We start from the raw sequence: 15,994 nt of genomic DNA, 5'->3' as shown, positions 1-15,994 counted from the left end.
AATGCCAGCTAGCTCTGAGTGACCCTGGGCCAGTTACTATTTATCTCTTAAGTGTACCTTCTTTGCAAGGTTGTTGTGAGGGTAAAGTATGGCATGTACACTGCCCTAGAATCCCTGCAGGGATACTATAAAAATGTAACAAGGTTTTGTTGTGCAACTTCCTCTGTCGGCTTGCCCTGAGGAGGAAAGAAGCTTTGAAACACTCCTCCCTCATTCGCAGTAATTGTTAGTATGACTACAACTCCCAGTGAAAGAGGTGGCCACATCTGAAGGTGAATTCAATTCTGATCCGGCAACAATGCAGGCCATTCTCAGCTTATGCCTCTTCTTAGCACTCATAGCTAGAGGTAAGTATGTTATCCTGTGGTGGCAGCAGCTTATGATTTGGCAGAACTGTGGCATAGCTTAAAAGAATCCTCTCTCTTGTTCCAGAACCTCACAGCCTTCAGTATGTACTGCATATTTCTCAGAATATGATGGCTCTACAATATGGTCAAAGATGCTTCTCATTTCTGACATGTTGCTCTGACATTTCTGTGATGGCCACACCTAGTCACAGAAATGTGTGAGATGTACCCAGCAGTGTTCCTCATTGGCAAAAAGGGTGGAATGTTCCACATCATTCCCCGAAGAAAGTCTCATAAAGGGTTACCATAATTCTGAACGGTTTCAGAACAAAATCGGCACCTTTAAAGATGTGATCAATGGTACATTGAATGCTACTCTGATGGCTGTGTGGAATGTAGCTAGAATGTAGTTACTCAAGGTATTTGTTCTGTATGTTTTATGATCAAGTTAGTCATGAAGGGCAGTGGACCCAAGGGTCTGCTACATATTTCTGCACTTTTAGAAAAGTTTTCTTTTAAGCTTAAAGTCCTATGGAGATTATGTGGTTCAAATCCAGGACAAGAGCTCTCATTCAACTCTATTTCTATTTAAAAATTGGGTCATTGTCAGGTTAATCCCCTCCCCAACTCAGCAGTGGCCCACTATGGTGAATTGACTGTGTAGTTATTTAGAAGATTTGTTGTCGAAGGCTTAGAAGATTCTTTGGAGACTGTATATTCCATCTTTTCTTCTCTGGAGCACGGATAAACTGTCAGAAACACAAACATCAGCATGGCTAACCACCCCCTCTCTGTTAGGCATGAGAAAGTTTTCATAAGCTGCTTTGAGCGTTATGGGGGAAATGAGGCTAACAAATGCCCTCGAACTGCCGAATTACAGACCTTCCGGTCTGCAGTTCAGTGTCTTAACCTCTGTTCTTTTTTGTGGGAAGAATTCCTCATGAAATCAATTCCTACAGCACATTCGTTGGAAAAGAAATAGAAAATCTGAGTTGTCAGCAAGGGTCTCTTTGGAGGGCTTTTCATTCCGTGGCTTTTTCTGGAGACATGCCCCTGTAGAAATCTGGGTAAAAACTGTGGGGAATAGATTCAGGGATGTGCTGTCAAAATGCAGGTCATTCTGGTCTTTTGTTGTCATTCCTGCGTCAGATTCCAAGATGATACACATCAGTTTGGTTTTACTATTCTCATTACTGGGATTGCTGTGCTCTGAGAGAGAGTGTGTGGTTTGCCCAAGAGTAGCCATTGAGATTTCCTTACTTCAGTATAGCTGTCCTTATCTCTTTTTATCCTCACCAGGAAACAAGCAAGACTCCCTGCCATTTCACACATGGCATTTTACTTCCGGTAAAGAGCTGGATCTGAAGCAGTTTGCCATTTCAGACTGCACCGCTTTTTCCCGCTTTTCTCCCACCGTTTTTCGCTCACGCAGGCGATCTCCGGCTTTTTAAAAAAATGTTCGCTGTAGAGCACTATAGCGCTATAGTGCTATAACACAACACTTCCAATGGGATTGATATAATGCTGTTGCATCATGGCGTTATACGGTTATAGCGCTATAGCGCTATAAAGTGAACGTTCCAAAAAAAAAAAGCCAGAGATCGCCCGCGCGGGTGAAAAACGGCGGGAAAAAGCATATCAGAGCCGGGAGAGGAAACTGAAGACTACTTGGAAGTGGTTGACAGGTAAAACACTTCAGCCCCGTTTCCTAAATGGGACAGAAGCGTTTGTGTGTGAAATTAAAAATATGTTCCGGTAGGGAACCGGTTCTAAAACGGTTCTGTCTGAAATGACAGTCCTTGTTATCTGTGGTTCTCTGAAGTAATCTAATTTGGAAACATGTTAGAGGTCCCAACTCCAGCCTGGGAAATTCCTGGACAATCGGGGAAATGGAGCTTGAGGAGGGCGGAGTTTGGGGTTGGAAACACAGTAGGATGTGATTCTGTAGAGTTCATTTTCTAAAGCTGCCATTTTCTCCAGGCAAACTGATCTCTGTACTCTGGAGATCCATTGTAATTCTGGAGATCTCCAGGCCTCATCTGGAGCTTGATAATTCTATGTGCAATATTCAGCATCCTGAGTCTTCCTTCCTTCCTTCCTTCCTTCCTTCCTTCCTTCCTTCCTTCCTTCCTTCCGAATAGATGGGACATTTGATGACAAAATCTCTAAACCAGACAAGAAACGTGGGATTTTCAGCAATTGAGGGGGGGGGGCCTTCAGTGGTTTTGCATAGTTTACAGCTCTCTCTCTTTCGTTAGAAAGCTATATACATTATGCAAATTGGTGCAAATTAATCTAGTTTGCATAATATCACAGGTCTTGGAGGCTGTACATTCTCCTGCAGAAGTTGGCTCGTTATAGCAGACATGTCAAACATGTGGCCTGGGGGCTGGAAATGGCCAAGCAGCTGATCCGGGGCTCTTATCCAGCCTGCAAGCAACTGGGGGAAACCAGTCCAAATATGGACCAGAAGGGCCTATACTAGGGTATTATACTCCCTGCTGAAGTCCCTCCTTTCCCCACATGCAGGGGCCCCCAGGGTCCTCCCCCAGATCTCCAGGGATTGCCCAACCCAGAGATGGCAATCATAAGGGGTGAAGAGGGCTGGTTTGGCCCCAAGCTCTGCTGAGGAAGAGTATGTCAGTTGTAAAATGTCTCTGGTACCTGGCATTGCATTTTATGGCATGCATGGCACAGCCCAACAAAGTGACATTTATGTCAGATCCGGCCCTTGTAACAAATTAGTTTGACACCTCTGCTTTATAACATACAACGTTCTGGCAACAATTTTGTGAAGTAGGTTAAAAGGATAGCTTGCTCAAAGCAGGACAGAATATTTAGTAGCTGAAGCTGAACAGGTATCTGACCGAACTCAGCTGATTATGGATTTTACTTAGATTAGTGTGGTCATAACCTGATCATTCAAGTGATGGGACTGCCCTGCTGGGGCCACCATACAGGTCCTCACCAGAACATGTACAAGTGGGTGATTCATGAGGAGCTGAGGAGGGTAGGAAACCTCATTTCCCCTTCTTTGAAAGCCCCTGTATCTGCTCCCTTTTTCCTGCTTCCTTTTCTTCTTCCCACCTGCCAGCCAACCTACCTTCATGTGTCCCCATCTTCAGCTTTTACTCCTTCCCTCAATCTGCCAGTCATCTCCCCCCTGGAAAAGTCTGGTTGAGTTGAATGCAAGGATTCTGGCATAGGAATAAATTGTGTAGGCAGCGAGTCTCCCCACTTTCCTGTAGATGTCACTGGGCTTGTTCCTAGTGAGTCCTCCTCTATCAGGTGATATTACAGGGAGGAGGATGAGAACATTTTCAAGGATGTTTTGGCTTCCAGTTTACATAAACCAAGGCACAAAAGACTCAGCAGCTTTGTTGTGGTTGCCTAGAAACCTCCAAAAGAGACATTCAGAGCTTAGTGAGCATTCTTTTTATAAAGCTACAGGCATTGCTTCTATCATTTTGGGGAGTTTTAGCCCCCCAATTTTAATTAATTTTATGTAGACTTCAGATTTTTTTTTGCAGACCTGGGACTTTTTCAGTTTTGTAGAGAAATTCCCCTGTCTGTCTGTAGCTCCATTTTGTGGACCTATTAATCATAATCTCTGTGGTACAATTTGAAATTAATGTATGACAAACAGGAGAGCTGCAAGCCCCCTTTCTCCTACTTGCAATCCAGCCTAGCCTAGCCAGGAGGTTTTAGCATATGACTGGCAGAAGCAACCAGGTGTGAAGAAGAGACTCTGAACACAGTCTGAGCTCTTAAATATGCCTGTTTTTAAAAAGAAAAAATGGCTTGGGACTCATTTGTAGAACCCCACTGTCATGTACCTTTGACTCAAGAAATAATAACCGAAGATGTCTCTCTAACCGAAGGGAGGTAAGAATCAGTCCTCTGTATTTTGACTTTTTAACATTAAATCCAAATGCTAAGAATTTATTTCACTCACTCTGCTTTCCCTTCCAGCTTTTATATATACAAATATATGTTCACTAGAGTTGCCAGGCCCCCACCAGGCTGCCACTTGGAGAAGATAAAAGTAACAAAATGGCCTTTGGGCTGATGGTGTGATGTCAGTTCTGGGAAAACCCAGAAGTGCTGTCAGTCCTCTGTAGGAACTGTGAGGAATCCTGTGGTTTTGCAGCAGAGTTCCTTGTGATTCCAAGAGAGACTAGACACCACTTCCGGTTTCCTCCAGAAATGACATCATGCCATCAGCCCAATGACCCCCCCCCCCCATGTCCCTGCCGTTGGTTGCCAGGCCATTCCCAGCAACTCTAATTTGCACACTCATAAGAACTCATCTGTTCAGTATAGGGACAGGTTTGGTTCTATGATTCAGTAAAATAGATTTGAGGCCTAAGGAGAAGCTTCAGCCCTTTGGATAGGCTTGCCAAGTCCCCCCGGTGGGCGGGGAAACCCCCACCCCAGAGGCCCGTTTCCCGCCGCCGGCAGATCGGGCCCTGGGGGGAACTCCACCCCCACGTGCACGTCATCCGGAAGTGACGCGGGTATGCTGGGCATGCTGGGGGCGGGGCCACGGTCATCCAAGGGAAAACTCTATGGTTTTCCCTTGGATGGTCCTGGCCCCGCCCCCTGCGTGCCCGGCGTACCCGCGTCACTTCCGGGTGACGTGGATGCGGCGGGCGTGGGCAAAGCACATGCGCGCTCCAGACGATGGCCGGGAGTCCCCCGTTCCGGTAACTTTCTGACTTGGTAACCCTACCTTTGGAGCTATTTTATGTGCAGCCATTCTTTCCCAGTAGGGTAGTGAATACTGTGGAAATATTTTTAAAAATGGTAAAATGAAAGAGGGCAATATGTATCGATTATTTTATTCCCCAGGGACTGCTCTACAGTGTGAAATTTGCACAGGCCTGGGCCACAACTGCACTGGTAAAACAGAGACCTGTCCCCCTGATCATGCCTTTTGTGGCACCACATTGTTTGAAAGTAAACACGGTAAGCAACTGTGATGGAATGACTTTGTTGCCCAGATTTGGATATTTTAGAAGTTTTAGCTTCGTAATACGTATTTTTGGAAACACTGTTACCTGAAATTGTAATATTGTTGTCTTTTGTTTAGGAAAGAACTAATATGGGTTAAATGCATAGCCCTATAACCATTTTAGGAAAACCTTTTTAGACTCTTGGGGAAAGAAAAAGCAAGAGAAACAGTTCAAACATTCACAGTTAAAGAATGACAGCTAGACAAAAGTCAGTTGAGAACATGACAGTTAAATGTAAGCTTACACAGCAGGAGAGTTCCTGTCCCTGACCTCCGGCTTCCTGCCGCTGCCCAATGCAACAGTGGGGGAAAATGGGGGGGAATAACCAGGGGTCATTTCGTAGAAAAAGAGCTGCAGGAGCTCATTAGCATAACTTATTAGCATATGCCACACCCCCGGACATCACCGGAAGTGTGCACCAGCCCCTCTGACAGGCAAAAGCACCTGGGATCCATTCTTTCTCCCCTCTCCCTTCCCTTCGCCTCCAAGTTGGGCGAAGGAAAAGGGGAGGGGGAGGATCTCAGGCGCTTCTGCCTGACAGAGGGGCTGGCGTGCCCACAGCCAGCCTGGGTGAATTATAGAATCATAGACTCATACAGTGCTCCCTTTCTCCTATTTGCGTTGCTGCTCGGACTTCACACGTGAAAGGTGGAATTTGCCCCTACGAGTCCAAGGCCACCACCCCGGGGCTCAGGGAGGCAAGGGAACGTTTCGCCCTGTTCCCCACCCCTGCGCGGGCATCGCAGCTGCCTGTGAGAACAGCAACGGTAGCCATAACTTTTTAAAGAGCCCCTCCCGAGAGCTGGGGGAGCCAGAATGACCTCTGGCGTGTGATGTCCGAGGGGCTCAGGGAGGCAATGCCACTCGGACATCACATGCGAGAGGTGGAATTTACCCCTACGAGTCCAAGGCTACCACCCTGGAGCTCAGGGAGGCAAGGGAACATTTTGCCCCTCCCCCCCGCACGGGCATTGCATCTGCCGCCGAGAACAGCGACGGCAGCCATAACGTTTTGAAGAGCCCCTCCCGAGAGCTGGGGGAGCCAGAATGACCTCTTGCGTGTGATGTCCGAGGGTCTCAGGGAGGCAACGCCGCTCGGACATCACACGCAAGAGGTGGAATTTGCCCCTAAGAGTCCAAGGCCACCATCCCGGGCTCAGGGAGGCAAGGGAATGTTTCGCTCCTCCCCTCCCCTCCAACACGCGGGCGTCGCAGCTGCCACAGAGAACGGCGGCAGCAGCCATAACATTTTAAGAAGCCCCAAAGGAGAGCTGGGGGAGCCAGAATGACCTCTCATGAGAGAGGTGGAATTTGCCCCTATGAGTTCAGGGCCACCACCCCCGGGCTCAGGGAGGCGGGGGAACATTTCGCCCCCCCACCGTGTCCCAACTGATGTCTGGTGGGAGCAGGGGGCGGGGCTTATGTGCCCGTCCCCTGGGCTCCTGACTGGCGGAGCGGTGCTCTGGTGCGCTCCTGCAGGAACCGAGGCCTGGGAATACCATTGCGCAATGCTGCTAAAACCATTGAGATTTGGGATAGAGCATCATGGTGACATCTCCAGTAGGGATACCAGCTTCCAGGTGGGGCCTGGGGATCCCCCGGAATTACAGCTCATCTCCAGGCTACAGAGATCAGTTCCCCTGGAGAAAATGGATGCTTTGAAGGGTGGATTCCATGGCATTGTACTCAGCTGAGCTCCATCCCATCCCCTGGCACTAACCCCAAATCTCCAGCGGTTTCCCAACCTGGATCTGGCAAACCTTGCTGGTGGCCAGGGAGGACCTGACAACCCTAATTTCCAGCGATGGGACTAGCCTCATCCCCAAAGCTCCTGGGAGATTGCCAGGGAATGCTAGTTAAAGATGGCTATGGCTGAATAGAGTCTAGAGTGAAGAAGTCTAGGAAATTAGACAGAAAAATAGGTTTTACAGTTAAAAGATAGTACTGAACAGCAACAGTTAACAGTCCATGATTTAGAATGTGGTTGCTTCCACAGAGAAGTTTTTCTCTACCTTTGCTTTAAAACTAGAGAACTTTTATCTAGTTAGTTACAATATTTCTGTGCTGCTTCTTCAGAGTCCTGCTTGGGGTGGCTTAAAATTAAAACAACGAAACAATATAAAAACAAGCCATTGGAGATAAACAGAACACAACCTATCCATATTCCTGAAGCAGATCATTTAAAAAACCTAGTCAGATAAACCCCCTAATTTAAAAACTTTGTTTTTTGACTGTACAAATGACATCCTCCTGTAATCGTCCTCCTTCAAGAGTTTCCCCATCCTCAATGTGCTCTTTCCCAAACCTGATTTATTATGATCTTTTTGGAAGGAACACTCTCCAAGTGTCTTATTGTGCCATCTAGATGGGAATATGTGTATTTTCAAAGATCCCACTCACAGCAGTGCCACATTCCTCCTGTCAGTCCTTCACAGCCACCATTTGCCCCACAGTGCCACTGAGGGTTTTTTTGAAAAACCAATTGGCAAGTGCTGTGGCACTATAACACAATGCTATAGTACTATAGCGGTTATCGAAAAGCCCTCTGGTGGCACAATGGGGAAAACATTCGCTGTAAGGAGGAAAGCACATAGAACCCCCCCATGTGGAAACTCCTTTGCCAACATGCATGCTTTTGCATCGCACCAGCAATGAGAGCCACGTGGCGAATCCTCACTGTGTTGAAGCACGCTTTGCTAGTATATTGAGATGTGGTACTATTAATCTAGATGGCTGAGAAACGTAGAAGTTTGAAAGTTAATATCTGAATCAGATTGCTCAGTTACTCTAAAACAGCTTTTAATAGTAATACAACCTTGAATATTTTATGTGCATTTCTTCATAATGAATTGTTTCCTGTAAGAGAGACCAGTTAAAAGTAGTTTGTTAACCTCTCACGCCTACTGAATTGTGCAGAAAGTTATTTGTCCTTAGAACGAAACAGCAAACTTGACCAAGGGTGATGTGGTGTACTCAGAGAGACAGTGTAAAGAATGCTTTGAGTGGTGGCAGGAGAAAACGAACCCTAGTTAGGTAATAGGGGAGATAGGTCTGGGTTGGAAAATACCTGAAGGCTTTGGAGTGGATCTGGGAGTGAGTGGGGTTTGGGGAGGGGCCTCAGCATGGTACAATGCCATAGAGTCCCCCCTTCAAAGCAGCCATTTTCTCCAGGGGAGCTTATCTCTGTCAGCTGGAGATCAGTTGTAAAAGCAGATCTCCAGTCCCCACCTGGAGGCTGGCAACCGTAAGGGGAGAAGCATCCTAACTGGATCCACTACCTAGGCAAAACAGTGGCACAGTGTTGCTTGCCCTTTTAATCACAGCAACACTGCCAAATGATCTTTCACAATCAGTGTCTCATTTTCCAAACCTCAGAATGGAACAAAATTGAGTTACTACTTGAGACTCGTGTTTCATTGTTGCAACTTGGAGAGGGTCTAATGACCAGTCCCTGCTGGGAACGGATTCATCCGACTGAGGGTCTTCAATGTAAAAGCAGCTTTTCTGTGCTGTTTGTGTAGAAAGGCATCTTAGTTGACCACCAATTGTCCTAGGCAGCTTACAGAGGTCAGGGACTTTTTCACATTCACTCTTTCGTTTTATTCACTTTCTGTGTATGTCTTTTATGACTTGTTTGGTCAACTATTTAATGGTCCAAACAGGCTGTGAACCAGAATAAGTGTATGAGTAGTATATAACATTGCAGTGATACAGAACAGGCAATGGAAGATAGCAACAACAGCTGCTAGGTTTCACATTTGAAAGACATTATTCACTTTTGAATCTCTGTGTAGCATCCTCTGCTAGAAGTTCCTGTCTTTTTTCCCCCCTGCAGATGAAATATTAGTTCATGGCATTATTAAGAACTGCATTCCATCCAGTGTGTGTGCAGCTGGTTCTACTGATATAAACTTGGGAGAAAAAGGAAGATCGAGAACTCATGTTTTCTGCTGTCAGGGTGATACTTGCAATGCAGCCACTGCTGCCAAATGTAGGTATTCAGTCATTTCCTCCTTCCCAGCCCTGCTCCTGCTCTCCATTGACAGTCCTTGCTCCTGCAGGCAGCTGGAGAAAAAGGGGAGGGGGGCAATGCTGCTGTTTCTTTTATGTCACTGCCAGCCAAAGACCTCGAGATGAGATTGCTGCCCCTCACGATGTACTAGGAATTAACCCAATCTCTATGGTATTTACCATAGGGTTTTTTTTGGGGGGGGGGTTTCCCAGAACTTTGTGATTTCAAAGCATTGGCAATGCTTTCCCCTCCCAGGCCCTGCCTCCAAACAATCCCCAGGGAGTGTAGGTGCAGGCCTGACATCCCTACAGCTTGGGTTCCTTCTGTTGTCAGGCATCTCTGGGTCCCTCTGATACTTGCCACAGGGATGCTACTGAGAATGGCATCCTCTTTGTGAGCAATTCCTCCCTTCTTGGCTGTTACATATAGTTGGAGAAAGCACTATATGGCACAGGGTCAGCATGTTCTGATGTTGCCATACCTGACCAATGGGGAACAACCAGTGGCATGGAGCAGAATAGGGAAACTCAAATGTCAGTAAGAATGACAAGAAATTACTGGTGGGGGGAAGGAGAGAATTTCTTACAAGGATGAGTGTTTTCAGTATCATTTCAGTGATTTTACCATCTGACCTCTAGGCAAGCTTCCTTCTAAGTTTGCAGGTGTGGAAACAGCAAAACTGGGTGATTCTGCAAGGCTGAACCAAAGCCTTGCAATGATCTCAGAGTTGATGCAGCTAAGCTTGACCCTTCTCTCTATCTATCACCTCCTAATCCATCTGTAGAACTCAATGAGGGACAGAAGAGCCCCCATAACACATCTTTGGAGTCTATTTGTCCCAAGATCCATTTGCCTGGTTGCCTCTATGGAATTCCCAGTCCATATTTGGTTGTTTGGGTGCATTCCCTGGAAGCAGTCTGTGCCAACCCTACTCCTTGAAAGGCCATGCCAGCCTCCCCAGAACTGATTTACCCCTGGGGTCGATGGAGCCTCTGGGTGGGTAGATTCTGAGAAGGCCCTGCACCATGTCCCAAGAACTCTCAGGACACTGTTTCGATATCCGCAATATTCCCTGGCCCACCAACTCAAGACCTGTGGAGAAGAAGTAACCATTCTTCCTCTCTACTGTGTTCTGTCTATTGCAACAGAGGGGTGACATGATTGAGATGTATAAGATTATGCATGGGAAAGAGCAGGTAGAGAAAGTTCTCACAATACAAGAACTCGTGGGCACTCCACGAAATTGCCGAGCGGTCGGGTTAGAACGGATAAAAGGAAGTACTTCTTCACCCAAAGAGTGATTAACACTTGGAATTCACTGCCACAGGAAGTGGTGGCGGCTACAAGCATGGACGGCTTCAAAAGGGAATTAGATAAGCATATGGAGCAGAGGTCCATCAGTGGCTATTAGCCACAAGGTATAGATAGGGACTCTGGGGCAAGTGATGCTCTGTCATCTTGGTGCTTGGGGGGGTCAACAGTGGGAGGGCTTCTAATGTCCTGGCCCCACTGGTGGACCTTCTGATGGCACTGGTATTTCTGGCCACTGTGTGATACAGAGTGTTGGACTGGATGGGCCTTTGGCCTGATCCAACATTGGCATCTCTTATGTTCTTATGTTCTTAACTTCCTTGCAGGTTCCCACTTCATTATATAACATCATGAATGGAACTTTACAAAGAGACATAAAGGAAAAAATGCTACTGCCTTGAGGAGCTAATCATCTACATTCCATTTACAAGTGTCCCCTTTTACAGGGAGCTTCCGGTTTAAAACCTGTGGTGGCTATAACATTTAATCTAGTTCTTAGAGAGTTCTTCCAAGAGGAATACTTTCTGCAGGTTTTGAGCATGCATTTACATCTCAGCATTTAACCCAAAGTCATGCTAATGAAGTACTTGATCCAGACTAACCCCTTTGACTTTCTCTTTTTTGTTTATTCAGTTATGCCATCGGAAGCCAAACCCAATGGTCTGCAGTGCCCCGCTTGCTATGCTTTGCTTGATGAGTCATGCAGTGATGCAGACACAGTCAACTGTGTTGGGTCTGAGTTTCAGTGCATCAATTTGGTTGGATATGTCCATTATGGTAAATCTGATTTGTCTATTCATTTGGCTTGGGTTCTGTCATTCAGCAGCTAACTCCAACTCTGCGTGCCTCTTCTGCCAGAAAAGATCCAAGGACTTTCTTCTGCTAAGTGAAGAGCCTTCCTTTGAGAGAAGGAAGGGTTCCTCCATTTGGGAAGACTCTTTCTATCAAAAGAAGACTCCCTACATAGGGAAGTAAACCTTTGGATCCATCTTACTAAGTCCCTAGTAAACAGTTTATTGGAAAATATGGGTTTGATGTTCTAGAATGTTGTTGCATGCTCCAACTGTTTGACAGGATAGATATTAGTGCCTCTTGACCTGATCTGGAGTTCCACAAGCATTCAGCTCGTGCACAGAGGTTTCCCCCTTCATTTTATTCAATTTACAAGTGCCAGGAAACAAAAGATGCCAATCAAGTTTCTCCACTGAAATTAATTAGATCAGATGACCACTGCATTTATGCATCTGAGTGCCTTTGACCTAATGCAAGTGAAGTACTGGCAGTGCCATCCTAAGCAGGGTTGCACCTAGGCTTACCAAGTGCCGGCGGGGGAACTGCGTATCTTGGCAGGATCCCTGCCGCGGGGACGGCAACACGCATTGCACCTGCCGTCGCCAGGATGTGACGCTATGCGTCGCTTTGGCAACAGGACTCCAAACGGGACAGTCCCGTTGCCAGAGCGACGCATAGCGTCACATCCTGGTGATGGTGGGTGCAACGCGTGTCGCCGTCCCCGCGGCAGGGATCCTGCCAAGACACGCAGTTCCCCCGCCGGCACTTGGTAAGCCTAGTTGCACCATTCTAAGTCAAATGAAGTCAAAGGTTCTAAGTCTAACGAAGTCAAAGGTTAGATGGTTCTAACTCTGCTTTGGACTGCAATGCTAGACGTTAATTTTTCTAGTGCAATACTTATACAATAGATCATTTCCTCTCTTTTTAATATTAGTTTTATCTGTGTGTGCACACATGTGTGTAACTTTATAAATAGTGATCAACAATGTCAATTTATGTGGGGAATATAATTTTTCGTATTTCCCACGGAATCAGAAATTTGCAGGGGTAAGACAATGGTAAATTCTTCTCACCATATTGGCAAGTAAAATAGATAACCAGTTCCCTATACAAAATGAGACAAAAGTCTAGTGGCATCTTTCAAGACTGACAGCATTTATTTCAGTTGGGTAGCCATGTTTGTCTGAAGCAGCAGAACAAAGTTTGAGTCCAGTGGTACCTTTAAGACCAACAAAGTTTTATTCAAAGTGTAAGTTCTCGTGTGCAAAGCACACTGCTTCAGACAAATGGAACAAAATCTCCTCTAGGGTTATTTACAGGAAAAGAGAGGGGCAGCCATTAGGAGGGGCCACTGAGAGCCAAGATGCATATGCGGAGCTGAAATTGGATCAGGTGGCCAGTAATACCAATGGATAGCAGCAAATGAGCACGTAAATGCAAGTTAACAAAAAGATGTGAGAATAAAGCTAGAAACTCAAGCTTCATTCTCACATCTTTTTATTATCAGCCAACTTATTTATTTATTTAATTTGATTTATACCCCACCCTCCCCGCCTGCATATGCATCTTGGCTCTGAGTAGCCCCTCTTAATGGGTGCCCCCCCCTGTAAATAACCCTTGAGGAGATTTTGTTCCGTTTGTCCGAAGAAGTGTGCTTTGCACACGAAGCTTATACTTTGAATTAAACTTTGTTGGACTTAAAGGTGCCACTGGACTCAAACTTTGTTCAGCATTTAGTTCAGTATGAGCTTTAATGAGACACAGCTCACTTCTTCAAGTATGTGGAGATCAACATATCAGTTCTTTATGAGAACTGATAAGTACTGCAGGAAGTTAGCAATTAGTTGCCCTGTGAACAAGTTTTATCTTGACCTTAGATTCCAAATGAGTCAAGGTTATACAGCACATGTCTGTTGTATGAATTTTGAATGGGGAAGAACATACAGGAGAACAGTTAGCCAGATGATTAACCATTGCCCTCTTGTGGCTAACAACCATTTTGTTTCCTATTCTTCTGACACCAGATGAATCATCTCAGAGGATTGCCATGAAGGGTTGTGCCACCCAGCCAGTTTGCAGTGCTAGTGTCGGAGGTGCAGCAACATTTGCAGGAGTCAGTTCGGCGATAACAAAGCTTGAGTGCTCACCAGCCTCCAGCACAGCCAGCATATCTCCTGGACCATCTGGACTCCTTCTTTCAGCAATTGTTGGGTTTCTGCTGGTGAAGCTCTGATCCTTGTTGACTGGCTGTCTTTGCTGATGCATCGCATGGAGGGCTAAGCCAAGGCATGTGCCAACGCTTGGCTCTTGCTTAGTATAAACAGACGAATAGGGTGACCTGCGATTTAGCCATTTTGTATGTAAAGAACCAAAGCAGGAATATAATGGTTTTTTAAAAAGTCTTAAGCTCAATTTAATGAAAGATTTTAATTACCCATTTTAGTTTTATTTAGGACTAGGAATAAGGCCCGCTGTGGAAATAAATACAACTTGCTCTAGAAAGAGGCTCTGGGAGAGTGCCAAGGCCTTGAGCACTCAGCGTCAATGTGCTGTGGTGACCTCAGCTGGGTATAATGACAAAGAGTCCACCATTTTCTCCAGTGGAACTGATCTCTGCTACCTGAAGAGCAGTTGTAATTTTCAGTGATCTCCAGCCCTCACCTGGAGATTGGCAACAATTGCTACCCAGGAAGAAATGGCTGGTTTGGAGGGTGGCATTGTATCTGTCTGAGGTCCCACCCCTCCTCAAACCTCACACTCTCCAGGCTCCACCCCTCAAATCTCCATGAATTTCCCAACCTGGAGTTGGCAACCCTATTTCCTTCCCAGCCAAGCATCAACCTGCCATTATCTGCTCCTCTGATTTCAGCTTTGCATCTCCTCCCCCCTCCATCCTGGAGATCAGTTGTAATTCTGAGTGATTTCCACTCCTGTCCTGAGATTGACAACAGTGGTTCCCCAGAAGGGAATGGATGGTTGGGAGGGTAGAGTCTATGGCACTGTACCTGTCTGAGGTCCCACCCCTCCTCAAACCTCACCCTCTCCAGGTTCCATCCCTCAAATCTCCAGGAATTTCCCACCTGGAATTGGCAACCCTATCTCTATCCCAGCCAATCATCAACATACCTTTATTTCCCCCTCTCTTTTCAGCTTTCCATTTTCCCCACACACACGCCTGCAGCCTCTTCTGTGTTCTGAAGCCCTGACTGCCACAGAGTCCACCATTTTCTCCAGGGCAACTGATCTCTGCCATCTGGAGAGCAGTTGTAATTCTGAGTGATCTCCAGCCCTCACCTGGAGATTGGCAAGAATGGATTCCCAGGAGAAAAAGTAGTATTTCTCTGCAATGGGGACCAAAGCAGCTTACATCATTCTCCTCTCCCCCTTTTGACTTGCACAACAAACCTGTGAGGTAGGTTAGGCTGAAAGTCTGTGACCTACTCAACTTCTACAGCAAGAACCTGGATCTAGCAGACCCTGCTCTGCCTAGGGCAGCCGACCTCCAAGTGGAGACTGAAGATCAACAGGTATCACAACTGAACTCCAGACAACAGATCTCCCCCCCCCGGGAGAAAATAACTGCTTTGGAAGGTGGGCTGTATGGCATTCTGTTCAGCTGAGGCCTCTCCCCTCCCCAAACCCCAGCTTCCATAGACTCTACCAGAAAATCTTCAGGAATCTCCCTACCTGGAGCTGGCAACCCTAGTCAGGACTGGCCCCAATGAGTTCCTCACAAAAGTCTGCAAAGGGTTTCCTTTGTCTGAACCAAGCTTGGTTGTCTACTATGGCGAAATGGACTCCAGTTTACAACTCAGCTGTTTGCCTCCCACTCTCGTCCCATGGGCATATCTCACTCCTTAAGTTCACTGCCACTGCCTTTTTAGAGGGACAGTAAGACCCCTCTGGCCGAATCTCCCTATTTGGAGATGGAATCCCCAATCTTTGGGGGATCCCTGGAAAGTTGGCAACCCAAGGGTCTGGCCTTTCCTTGCTTCCCTGGGCTACCCCCTCCCTTTAGTATTGTGCAGAGCAGGGGAGACTATGTGGTCATTCCCTACACACAGTGCTCGCTACTTCTGGGGGTTATGGGCTCACCTGTACTTCAGCCTCTCTCTCTTGCCCAGGAGAGCAGGGAAACTTCCATTCATTCCCCAGTCCAGCCAACTGTGGAATAGCTGAACTTCTGCTGCCTTCCAGGGACGAAGACTGCCTTGGGACAGTCCCTGTTTTCTCACACTTTTTGGCCTTGGGGCAGCTGGGAACAGCAGATGAGGAAGCTCCATTCAACCCAGTGAGTGATACCCCTGCAGGCCCCTCTCTGGAACTACAGCTCAATTAAACCTTATGGGGGAACATTTTAAACAAAGAACCAGAGCCATCTTACAAACACAGGTAACTGCCATTTCGTTACACCTACCAACAACCACTGAGGGAAAACTTAGTCCCACACAGGAGGCAAGCTGGAAAAGCATCTTTGTTAAGAGAGAAAGCCATTTGCCAGTAATTCTGACAGGGCA

The 15,994-nt window shown here is 46.6% G+C and overlaps 1 protein-coding gene across 1 annotated transcript; it reads left to right on the top strand.

Moving 5' to 3' along the window:
* Positions 1-231: 231 nt before the first annotated feature.
* On the top strand, positions 232-13,943 carry LOC107110952 (phospholipase A2 inhibitor CNF-like). Its single transcript, XM_015411810.1, has 5 exons — positions 232-347; positions 5,199-5,315; positions 9,198-9,353; positions 11,319-11,462; positions 13,502-13,943. Exons 1-5 carry the CDS (start codon positions 299-301, stop codon positions 13,708-13,710), a joined length of 675 nt encoding a protein of 224 aa, XP_015267296.1. The 5' UTR covers positions 232-298; the 3' UTR covers positions 13,711-13,943.
* The last annotated feature ends 2,051 nt before the right edge of the window (positions 13,944-15,994 follow it).

This window comes from Gekko japonicus, unplaced genomic scaffold (genome assembly GCF_001447785.1).
Source record: "Gekko japonicus isolate JY-2015 unplaced genomic scaffold, Gekko_japonicus_V1.1 scaffold283, whole genome shotgun sequence".
NCBI classification, from domain to species: domain Eukaryota; kingdom Metazoa; phylum Chordata; class Lepidosauria; order Squamata; family Gekkonidae; genus Gekko; species Gekko japonicus.
This window is presented reverse-complemented; position numbering and strand designations above follow the sequence as displayed.